The sequence below is a fragment of the Gilbertella persicaria genome, assembly GCF_025201335.1.
Source record: "Gilbertella persicaria strain CBS 190.32 chromosome Unknown B0P05scaffold_21, whole genome shotgun sequence".
In the NCBI taxonomy this organism is placed as follows: Eukaryota; Fungi; Mucoromycota; class Mucoromycetes; order Mucorales; family Choanephoraceae; genus Gilbertella; species Gilbertella persicaria.
The window spans coordinates 268,916-282,853 of NW_026251982.1; the positions used below are offsets into that span (position 1 = coordinate 268,916).

Here is a 13,938-nt window from a genome sequence, read left to right on the forward strand (position 1 = left end):
TTGTTTTTCAAACTAGAATAAATCACTATGGCTACTGTCAGTACTGCTTTGAAATCCAGAGTTCGCCGCCCTCAACTCTTGAAGAAGGTCATGAAGGCCGAAGAAACCCTCCAATACTTTAGAGGTGGACAGTAAGTAGCTTATATACGTGCATGCACATAAGATCTAAGCATCTCTTTAGATACCTCGGTTGGTCTGGTTTTACTGGTGTTGGTTACCCCAAGATGGTTCCTCTTGCTTTGGCTGACCATGTTGAAAAGAACAACCTCCAAGGTAAAATGAAGTTCAACCTTTTTGTTGGTGCTTCTGCTGGTGCTGAATGTGAAGATAAGTGGGCTCAACTTGACATGATTGACCGTCGCTATCCTCACCAAGTTGGTAAGAACATCAAGAAGGGTATCAATGAAGGCCGTATTCGTTTTGCCGATAAGCATCTTTCCATGTTCCCTCAAGATCTTGTCTACGGTAAGCTTTTTTTTTTTTTTTTGCCCCAACAATTTCTAAACTCTTAAATTAATTTTTTAAATAGGTTACTACACTAAAGATAAGCCCGATCACAAAAAGCTCGACATTGTTGTTGTTGAAGCTACTGCCATTACCGAAGATGGTTGGATTGTTCCCGGTGCCTCCGTTGGTGCCACCCCTGAATTGATCCAAATGGCTGACAAGATCATCATTGAAGTCAACACTCGTATTCCCTCTTTTGAAGGTCTTCACGATATTAGCATGTGTGACCTCCCTCCTAACCGTAAGCCCTATCTGATTATGAACACCGAGGACAGAATCGGAACAGTAAGTGTATCACATTCAACATCCGTATGCTAATCATTAAATCTTTGATTAGACTGCTATTCCTATTGACACTGACAAGATCCTTGCCATTGTTGAAAGTGATCGTCCTGATATGACTGGTGGTAACACACCTGCTGATGACAAGTCTGAAGCCATTGCCAACCATCTTATTGAATTTTTTGAACACGAAGTCAAGCACGGTCGTCTCCCTGCTAACTTGTTGCCTCTTCAATCTGGTATTGGTAACATTGCTAATGCTGTTATTGGTGGTTTAGCCAAGTCACGCTTCCAAAATGTCACAGTGTAAGTAGCAAAAAATTTTAATCGGACAAGAGCGGGAAAATTAGGGTAAATCTGGAATATATTGATTAATTTGATTATCTAGGTTCACTGAAGTTTTGCAAGACACTTTCCTTGAATTCTTCGATTCCGAAAAGCTCAAGTTTGCCAGCGCTACCTCAATCCGTTTCTCCCCTGAAGGTTTTGATCGTTTCTACAACAACTGGGAAAAGTACAAGGACAGACTCTTGTTGCGTTCTCAACAAGTTTCCAACTCTCCTGAAGTCATCCGTCGTCTCGGCTGTATCGCCATGAACACTCCTGTTGAATTTGACATGTACGGCCATGCCAATTCTACTCTTGTATGTGGTTCAGGTATGTTGAACGGTTTGGGTGGTTCTGGCGATTTCTTGCGTAACAGTAAGATCAGTATCATGCACTCTCCTTCTAGTCGTCCTTCCAAGAAGGATGCCAACGGTGTCTCTTGTGTTGTTCCTATGGTTTCTCACGTTGATCAAACTGAACACGATCTTGATATCTTTGTCACTGAACAAGGTTTGGCCGATCTCCGTGGCTTGAGTCCTCGTGAACGTGCCCAAGTTATCATTGACAAGTGTGCTCACCCCGAATACAAGCCTCAACTTCAAGATTACTTTGACATGGCTACCAAGAAGTGTCTTGCTGCTGGCAGAGGTCATGAACCTCAAATGCTTGACAAGGTCTTCAAGATGCACACTAACTTGTTGGAAAACGGTACCATGAAGCTTGACTCATGGTAAACAAACATAACTATAGATTATGTTCAGTGGAAAGTTTATTTATTAGATTCCATTGTTCACTTGTATCATTCATTCTATGCTTGATCTATTCTTGTATTATATAATAATAAAAAATGACCTTTATTTTTTTTTTAGATATATTCTGTGTTTGTAATCAAAAAATCCCTTTCTTCCCGTAGAATTCATTCCGACAGTTTTAAAGAAGCTACCTTGGTATGCAATTGATTTTTCTCTTGAAATTTGATAAATGAAGAGGACACCAACAAACAAACAAACATGCTGTAAAATACTTGTATGACATGAAAAAAAGACATCAGGCTTTATCAGATAAAAAGACAGCCTGTGCGTGACTTGAAATTGTGTCTCTTCTCTCTTATTTTTTTTATTGACCTTTTTCTTTGTCTCTTTCTCTTTCTTTTGTCTGAATCCCTAAGCTCTTCCTTCTTGATTCCAACCTTGAAATGACAGACGCTTTTTATGCCAATGCTTTTTTGGTAATATTGACATTTTTAAAAGACAATTTCTAATAAAAAGAATCCGTATTTAAATAGACTAAACAGCCTAAAGAAGGCATTTCTGTTGTTCAGGCTAGACTAAAAGATGCTATAACGCTTGATACAGAGTTTGCAGACTACGTCAAAGAAAGGTATACAATCGTATAATTACTATAAGCACTCATTAAATTCCCTTCAAGAGCTCAAATAGAAGAAGCTTACGCAAAAAGCCTGTCAAAGGCATCCAAAAAGCTATACACAACAGACCCGGGTATTTTGGGGTAAATACCCTTTCTTTTTTAGTGTACCATCCTTGACACGCGTATATAGACATTTCGGTCCCGTATGGGAGCAACTTTTAAATGAATTGAATCAAGTTGCTAGTTTTCATTCAGAATTAGCACATCGTATTATTCAAGAAATCGAAAAGCCAATGAGAACGATGCCTTTCGAAGAATATGACCGACTTCAACAGGTAAACAAACACTACTTTGAATGATATTAATGGCTACATCAGATGGAACCTATGATTCAGTCCTTAAATAAGTCAAAAAGAAATTCCATCTTCAAGAAAAAGCCCACTGAAAATGGAAATTGGCAAACAAATGGTGTTGAATATTTAAATTTACATCAAAAGATTGACGAATGTCGCCTAACACGGCTAAAATCTATGGTGGAAGCATTTGAAGTCCTTCAGTCTGACCAATTAAAGAAACGCATTGAGGTAATAGATTAGAAAGCACGAGGTTGTTAATCTTAATTAGATGGCAAATATAACCTTGTTATCGGCACAAAAATTTGACGTCAATCATGATATACAAGACTTTTGTACAGAAAGGGCAAGAGATTTACAGACAGTACCCCACAGACCGAGATCTTCTACTGTCAATTCGCATGATTCTTTTCGTTCCACAAACAAATGTAAGCTAAATTGTGCGCACAGACAAAATCTAATGTCTTCAAGTCAAATCTGTATTTGCCAAGAGAAAGAAGAGTCACGAACAATTTAATGATATGGAGTAAGAGAATAGAGAAAAACAAAAGTTATGCTTAACGTCAATAACAGCAACCATCTCCCTAGAGCTTCACAACATCAAATGTCAAATTGTTCTAGTGTAACAGAAGAACCAGTGCCTGATCCAGTCATCAATATTTCACCCGTAGCTTCAAATGTAAACACGAAATACAAATAATAAAATGCACTCATTGTCTTTCTAGGTAGTGGATTCTGAAGGTTATTCTATACCACCTTCAAGAGACAAATTTGCGGCTACTTTTGGATCAGATATCTCTTCTCGTAATTCGCCATCAGATATAGACTCAGATTTACAAAGGTTTGTATGGAACAACATGATTCATAGAGTCTAATTTCTTTATGATTCAAGTTGGAATCAACGACTACAAGTCAACATTAGAGACAATGTTTTGCATGAAGAGACTGACCAAGCAAATGCATCACTTAACAAAATGGCTAATATGCTTCGAGAGGTATCATTATCTCATTTTGGCCATATATATCTGATTCTTTTTTTTTTTTTTTTTTTTTTTTTGTATAGCGAACACCAACAGTAACAAGGCGACCAAGAGGAAGAAGAGAAAGTAATATTCCTCGATCTCAGACACATTCTGTATTGATTTCTGCAGAATTAGCACCCAATGTACCAGATCGTGCTAATTCTATGATACTAGTTAGCGAAACAAATCCATTTATCACCTCATCTTCTATGGCTCTATCTAATTTTAACACAGTGTCCACTCCATCTTTGCATCATTCTCCTACTATTACAACAAGAAACTCAGAAACATCATTACAGCTTGCACCTATTCCTGAAACACAACAACCATTGTCTGTATCTATAGTAGAAAAGACAAGGGTAACAGGCTCAAACATGTATATTGCTGGACAAGTGTTGATTACTTGTCACAGCAATACAGGCAGCATACCTATTCAACTGAACGGTCTAGACCATATACAAAATCTTAGGCCTCGCTCTCCTTATGTCATTGTTCAAGCTGACGGCTATGTGATAAACACGAGTCATTTTGAACCAGGCAAGCCAGTTGCTTGTTTTATGTTTGATGTAAACACAGACACTTCTCAACTTCCTTTACAACTTGTTGCTTTTTGGAAATGTGTTGACGGCATTTCTTATCTGATTGTCAAACATAGCAAGAACATCGACATTGATCCTTCTAAAATAAAAGGCAGTGTCAGTGTTGCAATGGAAGATCAAGTTAATAATGTTCAAAGCACACCTCAAGGCGTTTGGGATACAGTAAAGAACCGACTCACTTGGCAAATATCTGATTTAATGCAACAATACCAACCAGATAGTCCTCAACAACGTTTGCTTGCTAAATTCTATATCGAAGGAAAAGGCTCATCCCAGCCTATTTATTTCAACTATTGTCTTGAAGACAATACACTGCCAAATATCTCTATTCAAAGTGATGCAGTAGAAATCAAACAAAGCATAGTTCAGTCAAACCAAGTGGTCTATATGTAACTTTTTTTTAAAAATTCTAAATGATCTTCTTTTTATTATTGTTTATACATAAAATACACTACATGAATCAATGCCATGAAAGGAAAGAAAAAAGAGAAAGAATGGGGGGAATATATGTAAATCTATAAAATATCTAATGGAAAAAGTAAGGTGATTTCTTGACTTCGTTGATGTCAAACTCGCCCTTGGCTGGTAAAGGCAAAAAGGTAAGTGGCTCCCAACTATACTTGTATTTGTTCAAAGCAGACTTCTTCTTCTTGGCTGGAGGTTCATCGTCATCTAAGTCTTCTACTTCATCCAAATCCTCATCACCGTCACCTTCAGCTTCGGATGCGCTTCCCAAACCAAAGATAGCCTTTAATGCGTCCTTCTTTTCATTTTCCTTTTTTTGCTTTTCAAGTTCCATATCTTTTTCCATAGCTAATGGGTCACCAAATAAGCTGGATCCAATATCTTCTTCCAAGGATTCTTCGCCATCTTCTACCAACTTCTTCTTTTCACCTTCTTCAGATAAAAGCGCACTACATGGTACACGATAATCTTTATAACGCTCCTTGAATTCAGCAATAAGATTTTCCATAATGGGCTGAGAATGAAGTTCAATGAATTGATCGCGAATAACTTCGTTCATAGCATCTACATCACAGGCATGTGTCCAATAACTGTCGTGGACAGAAGCAAAAGTCATACCCTTCTTATGACAAGCTACAGCAGACATCAACATATGTGTTGCATCTAAAGAGTGAATAAAGTTGGGAGGAAAAGCTGTACTTTGCTTCATGGCATTAACAGGTCGAGAAGCATCAGGGTCTTCAATGAAGATAGTTTGCAACAAAGTAGCAATTTGCTTCTTGCCTGAACGACGATAAGGTTGAACAATAGGCAAACCAAGCGGTGTAGTCCAAATCACAGAACTCATTTGATTTGCAGAAGGATTACGAGCTGAGAATGTCTTGCTATTCTTCTTTTTACGCTTGTCTTTCTTTTGTGTGGCTGGATCCACAGGATCAGCACCAGCAACAATGCCGGTCTCTTGAAGTGTTTCCAAAGGCACACTTCGTGCAATACGTCTAGCAGAATCCGTAAGCCAGTCTTGAATTTGACGAGCACCTGTAAACATTTCACCTAAAGAAGAAAAGACGGCCTTAGCCAAGTAACCAGCTAAAATGTAGACCTTGTCACGAGGAATATTAGGGTTTTCTTTCAAACGGTTTTCAATTTGTGCACGGGCACCAATAAATGTCACACCATACACATTGGTCATGACAGTTTGCTTGACGACCTTTCGACTGATGTTGCCTTGCAAAAGTTGAGCTAAAGGATCACCTTCTGCTGCAGCTTTGTCGATGACACTATTGACCATGTCAGCAACACCGGTATAGACATCAGCAGGACGATCACCAGCAGCCAAGTTGACGGCACGAGCACCAGCTAAATCACCACCAAGGGCAGCATAATGTTGAAGACCATTACAGGTACCATCTTGATGGACAGGGAGTTGAGACTTAAATTCTTCAGGTTTTCCACTACGGAAAGCAGCAGCAACCTCATAACAAGCAGCAAGACATTGCCATGGATTTTCTGCCTTCAACCACCATCGGTTACCCTAGCCAACACAGATTAATTTGCGTATTTGAGAATGAAGATATACTTACAGTCAAGGGTTTGTCAACAGAGTCCAAAATGTTTTCAATGTTGTCCATCGTGTAGGTTTCTCTTTCAGAGAAGGAGTGCTTATCATAACCGTACAAGTTGGCCAAGTGAATCTTAAGCCATCTCCAGCCACGAGTACCCAAGGGCTTTGCATCATCAAAATGCAATAAACCACGACATAAATCGTTACCTAAATGATTTAACGTGGGAGGCATGGGATAAGCACGACCACGGAAATCCATATTATGAGGGAAATACATAGGAAGATTCAAAAACTAACAAAATCAATATTCATCGCTATAAATTTCCCATTTTTACTTACGGCACGAGCAGTTTCTACTTTGTAGTTGACATCACATCTCAAACTGTGGTAGTTTCTTTCATTTGTTTGCTGTTGCTTTACTTCAGAGACCCACATAAACTTGGCTTTAGGATCTGTGTCGTAATTTGCGGGCTTGGGTGGCAATGGAGCGGGCTCGTTGATAGCAGGTGGAATATCAGCAAGTGCTTCGCCTGAATTCCAGACTTCTAAAATCACCTTAAAAACATCCTTGTTGACTCTCCAACGAGTAGACCCTAATACGTCTAAACCGGCCAATACGTCTGTAAGGTGGTCTTGTTCAGAAGCTTTAGAGAGATAAACTAATTGTTCAGCAGAATCCTTGATTCTCATACACACAGATTTGGTGGATAAGTAACCACCTGAGTTGTAGGAAAGCCATGGTCGAGGATGAACAAGCATTGGTAAGAGACGAGGGTGAAGGGTATCACGTACAGGTTCACGAGAGAGCATTTGTGTCAACTGTTCAGAAAACTTGATAATACCCACTCTTTTACCATGTACATATTGGTAAGTGTGGAAGAAGGCTGGAATGTTTTCAATACTAACAGCAAGTAAGTAAGCTATAATATATAGATGCCACTTACATTTTCTTTCCAGTCTCAGGGTTTTTACTAGGTACAGGAATCTTTGCAGCTTCCAACAATAAACTAGTCAATACACTGCCGACTTTAGCACGAATGGTGCTGGGCCAAACTGGATTCCATTCATTTACCAATGCGCCACCGCCTTTCTCCATCATGTCTCTTTGTGCTCTTTTGACAGTTAAATTGAATAACCGACTGTTGGAGAACAATGCTTGTGTATCTGTGCCCTTGTCTAAAAGAGAAGATTTGGTGGAACGTCGCTTGATTTGGACAGCATTATATTCCATTTCAACAGCTTTACCCACATCAATCACAGCACGAGCAGTCTTCATGCCATCACCGATACCAGATGAGTTGTGAAGACGTAAGAGTTCCAAAATAGTCACAATGGACAGTGTCTTGGGAGGCAATAGTTTTAAAAAGGGACCATAAGCACGACGATCACTTTCTCGTGCAGTAGCAGCATCACAACGCATAATTTCTTCTTGAATCAAAGGCACCATATTTTGATGCCAAGTCCACATGATACGTTTTAAGGGTGACAAGTTCATAGCATTCAACGTATCACCACGCTCAATACTTTGTTCTTTGGTATGCAGTAATCGTTGCAAAGCCATTTCATAGCCTTGTTGCTCCAGCCCTAATTGGAGCTCGTAAGGATCTGTTTTGACACTAGCATGAGGATCGCGCAAAGCAGCCAATTGCTCTTGCAAAAAGTGAACACCAATTGATTTTGTGGGCTTTGCTTCAGGCACCACTTCGATTTGTTTAAGTTTCTCTTCCGTTTTTGGTATTTCTTTGACAGCAGGTTTACCGAGAATTTGATCGGTTGCACTCTCAAGCTCTTTTAAAAGCTTTTCAATATTTAAATCTAAAGTTCCTTTTGAGACAGAAATCATCTACAAAAGACCGTCAGCCTCTTTTTTTTTAAGTGCGTAATTATCATTCTATACCTCTCTAAACATTTCGACGTCATTTTTCGACAAATATTCTGAGCGCAACATTTGTTCTATATTAATTCCTTCTGTTTCGGCCAAGTCTCTCAATAGAGCTTTTGCAGTGTGGTAGCTTTTTACTCTAAACATAAAAAAATTAGCATGAATTTTCAAATTCCTCTCGATTTACTTACTTGAGAAATCCCTTCACAATGATAGCAAATGTGTTTGCGTCTGCATGAACACCATATTCCTTCATATTATCAAACCAAGATAGACAATACTTTGTCATTGGCCCTTCTGGAGCCTCCACAAATCCATTCAAGAAATAATTATAAACATTGATATCTGCAAACAACTTCATTTCTTCGGGTTTTGCCCTGTAAAGCTCACTCATAATACGTTGAGCACGATCCATTGAGCCAGATGCAATACAAGCCTTTAAAATTGCAAATTGTTCAGCAACAGCAGAAGGCAATATTCGAGTGGTTTCGGTGAAGCTTTGCATACCAGGATTGGGAAATATAATATGTTGGCGGCGAAGAGGAGTTTCTTGTTCTGTTGCTGCGGGGGGCGTAGCAGCTGCTGTGCTGTTGTATCGAGATATAATGCATTTTGATATAGTGTATGTCTGATATCGTTGAAGAGGAACCAGCCTTCCTTTTGTAACTGCTTGTCGAACTAAGGATAGTGACATACCGAAATAGACACCTTGTTTGTATTTTTATGTGTGTACGAGAAAAACGTCCGAGATCAAAAGCAGTAAGAGAGAACGACAAAAACTACTTGGATAAAAAAAAAGGAAATACTTTGTAACAAAGTTCGATATGATAGTAAGGAAAGAAAAAAAAGCTGTCAAGGGTAGAGTAGCAAGGTTTTTTTTCTCTCCCTTTTCAGCAAAAAAAAAAAAGTGACTATGTTTTTTAAAACGTCGACCGGGAAATGAATCATGGTTTCTCCTTTAAAGGTCAAGTAACTTTTGAATCAATGCATATAAACATAAAATAAAGGCCAATTTTCATATGGTTTATCTACATGAGCGCTGATAGCATTATACATATTGAGGAGAAAGAGACCACAGAAGCAGCGCAAAGAGGTGAAAGAATTATCGAGAAATACCTTTTCTTCTTTGGCTTTATTTTCCCAATAGCATGGTTTGCAGGAAGTAGTTCTTGGGGAACAAAGACACCTTCGGCCTTTTTATGGAAGAAAAGGTGTCGAATTGCAGCCACTTTAAGCTTGACTATACTTATTGTTCTTTCAGCTATTATTATGGTCGTGAATCCGGGATTGGTTGGACTGAAAACAGAATATTACGCAACAGGCGCACAAACTTCTTCAGCATCTAACAGTGCTATTCGACCAGGCGTGCCTTTGATTGGAGGAAATGGTTTTGGTGATGCAGTAGCAGGTACCTCGGTTGATAATTATGATTGACGGTAAAATAGTTTTACCAAAACTTTATTTTCTTTTGATTTTTTTTTTTTCAATAAATATACCTTTTCAGCTTGATCAATAAGTCTCCATCACTAAAACATGCATAACATACCAGAATATAGTAAACAAGAACCTAATGGCTCTAAAAGAACAAGAATAACAAGAGCATGTATGGAGGGGTGGGGTTTAACTGATAAGACTAATGTGTATACAATGGTTAGGTGATACTTGTAGACGCAAGAAAATAAAGTAATAAAACAAAATCATTGTATAATTATACTTATAGAGACTAGATGTGATGTAGACACAAATCAACCATGTACAACATGTAAACAATACAATTGGGAATGTACATTTAACGATGTAAGCCAAACTGTCGTTATTTAAGAAATTAATTTGTCTCTAGACATCTAAGAAACGAGGTCCTCCTAAGGGGTAGATCTAAGCATTGCATGAATTCAATTTAAATTTTTACTTTATAGGTACATTGAAAGTCTTGAATCAAGATTAGAGAGAATGGAGCGGCTCTTGAGAAATATAGGCTCTGATAATTCAGAAACAATGGTTAAGAAAGACGATACAACAGTAGCAGAAGGGGGAAAGAAAGAAGAAGCGCCTAAAGAAATTAGCAGCACAAAGGGAAAAGTGATTCGATATCATGGTAGCTCATCAGGTTATTATCTGGTGGGCAACATCTTGTCTTCAGATAATGATACCAATAGAAGAGAAGTGTATAACCTACCTCCACTGGCTAATGATGAAGCCAGTTACCTTATTAGAAGAATGAATGCAGACGATAATGACTTAATGGTAGTGAGAGATGCAACGGCCGATGATGAGGCATTTGATGACCAAGAAGCCATAGACGATATCATTCCGCGATCTGTTTTGGAAGCCCTTGTACACACTTATTTCAGAGATGCACATACAATATTGCCTGTAGTAGAAAAGAATGAGTACATGGATGCTTTTGAAGGAAGAATAACACCCCTCCTGCACCATTGCTTACTTATGCTATGTGCGCTTACTCTTGCTTCCTCTTGAAACAAAGCGATCCTGCTTTCAGACAGGCTGGTGTTGAACGTGATGATATTTTTCAGGCACTTCTTGAACGAACGAGTACACTTGTTCGCAAAGAATACTTAAAACCTCGTGTTGTTACTATCCAAGCACTTACTTTATTATGTGCCCATCCTACTTACTCAACAAGTTCCTATAGAAATTGGTTATTGGCAGGCATGGCTGTCAGAATGGCTCAAGACTTGGGCTTACATCGATCAGTGACTACTGTCAAAATCTCAAAAGAATTGAGCGAGAAAAGAAAACAATTGTTCTACTCTACTTATGTTACAGACAGATGGTGCTCTGCTGTCATGGGAAGGCCACTTGCTATTGCTGAATCTGACTGTGATGTAGATCTTCCTTTGGTACAAGGACCCAACGGAAATGAGGACTTGACCATGTTTGTCAGTTTTATTAAGCTATCTGGCATTTTGGGTGAAGTATTGCGTCGAATCTACTCTCCTAAAGCCAAAGCAAATGGATATAGAACAAAGACTATGGAACAGACAGTATGGAGCTTACAAAAAATGCTGAATGAATGGTTTGATCATGTACCAGGCGATTGTAAAATGACAGAAAAAGATTTGCAGAATATTCATCTCCTTTCCCCAGAATCAAAAAAGATTATTCAAGGAGGTCCTTTAACTATATGTTACCATGCTGTCGTCTTGCTTTTACATCGCCCTTTTATTGTATTAGATAACGAAGGAACTCATGATGAGATTGTGTTGAAGGCTATTGAGACGTGTACATACGCTGCAAAGCTTAGTATTGACATTGCAAGAGCCATTCCTTACATGTCTATTGCAAAATTTGGATGGAACTTCTCAGGTAAATAGGCTGTTATCAAATTCTGATTATACTCATGCCATTTAGCTTATTCTGTATTACAAGCTGCTTTGATTCATGTCTATAATTGCACAAGTACAAACCCTGATACTGCTAAAGAAGCAAAACGCTATGTGACTATCTGCATAAACGAATGTTTTGGTCCTCTTGGTAAGGACATACCAGCAGGTCCTCCCATGATTCCTTTTCTTCAAACACTCTCTAATCTTATACAAAATGAAGACAGAAGAACCAATGAATCAAACATCAATACAACAACAACAACAACAACAACAACAACAACAACAACGGCAACAAATAATGCTACTAATGCTGCTGCTACTCTCTGTCAACCATTTGCACAATTAGAACCATCTTATCAACAACCAATGATGGTTTCTCCTATGAGTGTTCAACAAATCATAAGTAATCCAACATCCTCTTATGCAAACAATACAACACAACCTACTGAGAATAGCTCATCATGGTTATTCAATGGTAATATGCCTACGCTTCCACAAACAACATGGCAACAACTCTTTTCAACTGCAGGCGCACCTTTTACCGAGAATCCAAATGGGGCATTTGATGTACAAGGTAAGAAGAAGATACATATTAAAATGTTTTGCTGTATCTCATTTGATAAATAGGTTGGGATAACTTTTTCATGGAGAATCAAACAAACAACATGTTTATGCCATAACTTATCGAGTTGAATTGCTGCTCAGATTCGAGTGTGTTCTATTATCGTGTTCTTTATTGAATATGCACTAAAAAAAATTCAATCCAAAAAGACCATTTGTTTTTCTACCTAGTATGAGTATACAAAACATGATATTACTCGCACTTACGGGAATAAAAGTGAATGAATTTAATGGTGGCTCTTCTTGTTAAGGAAAAAGTGTTCATAAGTACAGTAGGCAGCAAAAGCAACAGTAGCAATACCAAGACCAGGGAACATGGTCTTGAAGTTGGAGGATTTGGAGAAGATAGGGTGCTTGCGCCATGCTTCACGCTTGGCCCAAGGATCATGGTAAACAGGTGTCTTGACTTGTGCTTGAACGTGAGACTTCATTATAGAGTGGGGAGTAGGGGAAAGAGGGCTCTAAGGAAGAGAGAAAAACTGGAAAGAATAGAATCCCCGAGCCCTTGTAAAAGTTCCACGTCACCTTTTGGCGAAAAGTAAGAAAAGAAAGGTAACACAAGGTACCAAAAGAAGAATTTGTCTGTCAGGCTAAAATCTGCAGATTCACTGCATGAAGAAATTTTTACTCGACATTTCTTTAAGCACGGACACTTTATAGAGTAATGACAGGAAGTCTAAACAAAACACGACATTATAGCAAAACTAATTGATTCGTTAAGTTATGCATTAAACTGTATTTATATTCACTTATTTTTGTACTTCAAAAAAGATGTTTGGATGGTAAAAAAAAAAGGTACCCTACTTACTAGAATCATTTCATTCCTGTACTTCAACTTAATCATATTAAGCGAATAGTTGCCTAAAGGTACATAAGAAAAATGAAGTCTCTAAGACGATACAGTAGTAATATATTCATATGTTCATATAAATGTGGCGAATGATATCATAAAAGGAATGTACTTAAGTAGGAGTCAAGGCCCTTATTTAAAAATTTATTTTTGGCTCTTGAGTTGCTTCACGTTTGGCGCTTTTAGTGAGATTTGCAATACTAGAAGAGTATTCGTATTAAGACAGAGTATAACGGAAAGATTCAGTGAATATTCAGAAAATTATCGAGATGCCAAAAGCTTTTTGATCGATTTGTATTCTCCAAATACTTGGTATGTCTTATACGGAATCACTCTTTTATAGATATTTTTTCATAGGTTACCTAAAGGAAAAAAGGTTTTTTTCTAGGGAAGTGCATCTAATGACAATTTTAAGATTGTCGAATACAGAATAGAGCTTACTCTTTTTCACTAACTTAAGTGTGTTTGTTACATTTGTTTGAAGAATTTTTATGTCTATAAGGCATAAAATCAATTGAACTACCAAATAGATTGATATTTTTTAGAAGAAACCAATTAGATTACCTTTGTCGTATTTACATTGTTTCTGTTCGATTTTGATTAATTATTTAATCTTTAGTAAAACTTTAGAATAACAAAACTTTCAATGCTATCCTTGCAATTTCCTTATTTCTTAGGATTATCAATATTACCTAAACCTATCAACCATGATTTTCTGCTTGGTAAGTATCTTTAATAAATTTTAGAGGCT

At 37.9% G+C, this 13,938-nt stretch overlaps 6 protein-coding genes across 6 annotated transcripts; 4 read left to right on the top strand and 2 right to left on the bottom strand.

The window, feature by feature from the left end:
• Positions 1-27: 27 nt before the first annotated feature.
• B0P05DRAFT_587445 (acetyl-CoA hydrolase) lies at positions 28-1,850 on the top strand (the record flags this gene model as incomplete). The annotated part of the gene is made up of 5 exons (XM_051582591.1): positions 28-131; positions 182-465; positions 530-792; positions 845-1,095; positions 1,178-1,850. 5 exons carry the CDS (start codon positions 28-30, stop codon positions 1,848-1,850), a joined length of 1,575 nt encoding a protein of 524 aa, XP_051434638.1.
• Positions 1,851-2,311: 461 nt separating this feature from the next.
• Positions 2,312-4,851, top strand: B0P05DRAFT_571879 (uncharacterized protein; the record flags this gene model as incomplete). Its single annotated transcript, XM_051581407.1, has 11 exons — positions 2,312-2,344; positions 2,402-2,496; positions 2,545-2,625; positions 2,675-2,819; positions 2,862-3,068; positions 3,109-3,265; positions 3,309-3,363; positions 3,411-3,516; positions 3,563-3,678; positions 3,730-3,832; positions 3,901-4,851. 11 exons carry the CDS (start codon positions 2,312-2,314, stop codon positions 4,849-4,851), a joined length of 2,049 nt encoding a protein of 682 aa, XP_051434639.1.
• A 74-nt stretch (positions 4,852-4,925) lies between these two features.
• On the bottom strand, positions 4,926-9,220 carry B0P05DRAFT_637713 (uncharacterized protein). Its single transcript, XM_051583662.1, has 6 exons — positions 8,561-9,220; positions 8,385-8,508; positions 7,432-8,330; positions 6,827-7,388; positions 6,507-6,779; positions 4,926-6,457 (listed from the first exon to the last, which is right to left on the bottom strand). The coding sequence occupies exons 1-6, from the start codon at positions 9,061-9,063 to the stop codon at positions 4,985-4,987; spliced, it is 3,834 nt and encodes a 1,277-aa protein (XP_051434640.1). The 5' UTR covers positions 9,064-9,220; the 3' UTR covers positions 4,926-4,984.
• A 92-nt stretch (positions 9,221-9,312) lies between these two features.
• On the top strand, positions 9,313-9,871 carry B0P05DRAFT_542967 (uncharacterized protein). The gene has a single exon (XM_051578377.1). It carries the CDS (start codon positions 9,402-9,404, stop codon positions 9,801-9,803), a length of 402 nt encoding a protein of 133 aa, XP_051434641.1. The 5' UTR covers positions 9,313-9,401; the 3' UTR covers positions 9,804-9,871.
• Positions 9,859-12,485, top strand: B0P05DRAFT_542969 (fungal-specific transcription factor domain-containing protein). Its single transcript, XM_051578378.1, has 7 exons — positions 9,859-9,972; positions 10,025-10,052; positions 10,097-10,166; positions 10,210-10,759; positions 10,780-11,696; positions 11,742-12,290; positions 12,344-12,485. The coding sequence occupies exons 4-7, from the start codon at positions 10,320-10,322 to the stop codon at positions 12,394-12,396; spliced, it is 1,959 nt and encodes a 652-aa protein (XP_051434642.1). The 5' UTR covers positions 9,859-9,972; positions 10,025-10,052; positions 10,097-10,166; positions 10,210-10,319; the 3' UTR covers positions 12,397-12,485.
• Positions 12,486-12,804, bottom strand: B0P05DRAFT_491657 (NADH dehydrogenase 1 beta subcomplex subunit 3). The gene is made up of 2 exons (XM_051575327.1): positions 12,545-12,804; positions 12,486-12,500 (listed from the first exon to the last, which is right to left on the bottom strand). The coding sequence occupies exon 1, from the start codon at positions 12,766-12,768 to the stop codon at positions 12,565-12,567; it is 204 nt and encodes a 67-aa protein (XP_051434643.1). The 5' UTR covers positions 12,769-12,804; the 3' UTR covers positions 12,486-12,500; positions 12,545-12,564.
• Between the last annotated feature and the right edge of the window lie 1,134 nt (positions 12,805-13,938).

Bases quoted from the DNA above. Each gene is read 5' to 3' on its own strand.
- B0P05DRAFT_637713 (XM_051583662.1), bottom strand. From the start codon at position 9,063: ATGTCACTATCCTTAGTTCGACAAGCAGTTACAAAAGGAAGGCTGGTT. The intron at 7,389-7,431 runs GTAAGTGGCATC...ACTTGCTGTTAG, and splicing joins CCTGAGACTGGAAAGAAAAT to TATTGAAAACATTCCAGCCT. The intron at 6,780-6,826 runs GTAAGTAAAAAT...TGATTTTGTTAG, and splicing joins AAGTAGAAACTGCTCGTGCC to TTTTTGAATCTTCCTATGTA.
- B0P05DRAFT_542967 (XM_051578377.1), top strand. From the start codon at position 9,402: ATGAGCGCTGATAGCATTATACATATTGAGGAGAAAGAGACCACAGAA.
- B0P05DRAFT_542969 (XM_051578378.1), top strand. From the start codon at position 10,320: ATGGAGCGGCTCTTGAGAAATATAGGCTCTGATAATTCAGAAACAATG. The intron at 11,697-11,741 runs GTAAATAGGCTG...CATGCCATTTAG, and splicing joins ATTTGGATGGAACTTCTCAG to CTTATTCTGTATTACAAGCT. The intron at 12,291-12,343 runs GTAAGAAGAAGA...TTTGATAAATAG, and splicing joins TGGGGCATTTGATGTACAAG to GTTGGGATAACTTTTTCATG.
- B0P05DRAFT_491657 (XM_051575327.1), bottom strand. From the start codon at position 12,768: ATGAAGTCTCACGTTCAAGCACAAGTCAAGACACCTGTTTACCATGAT.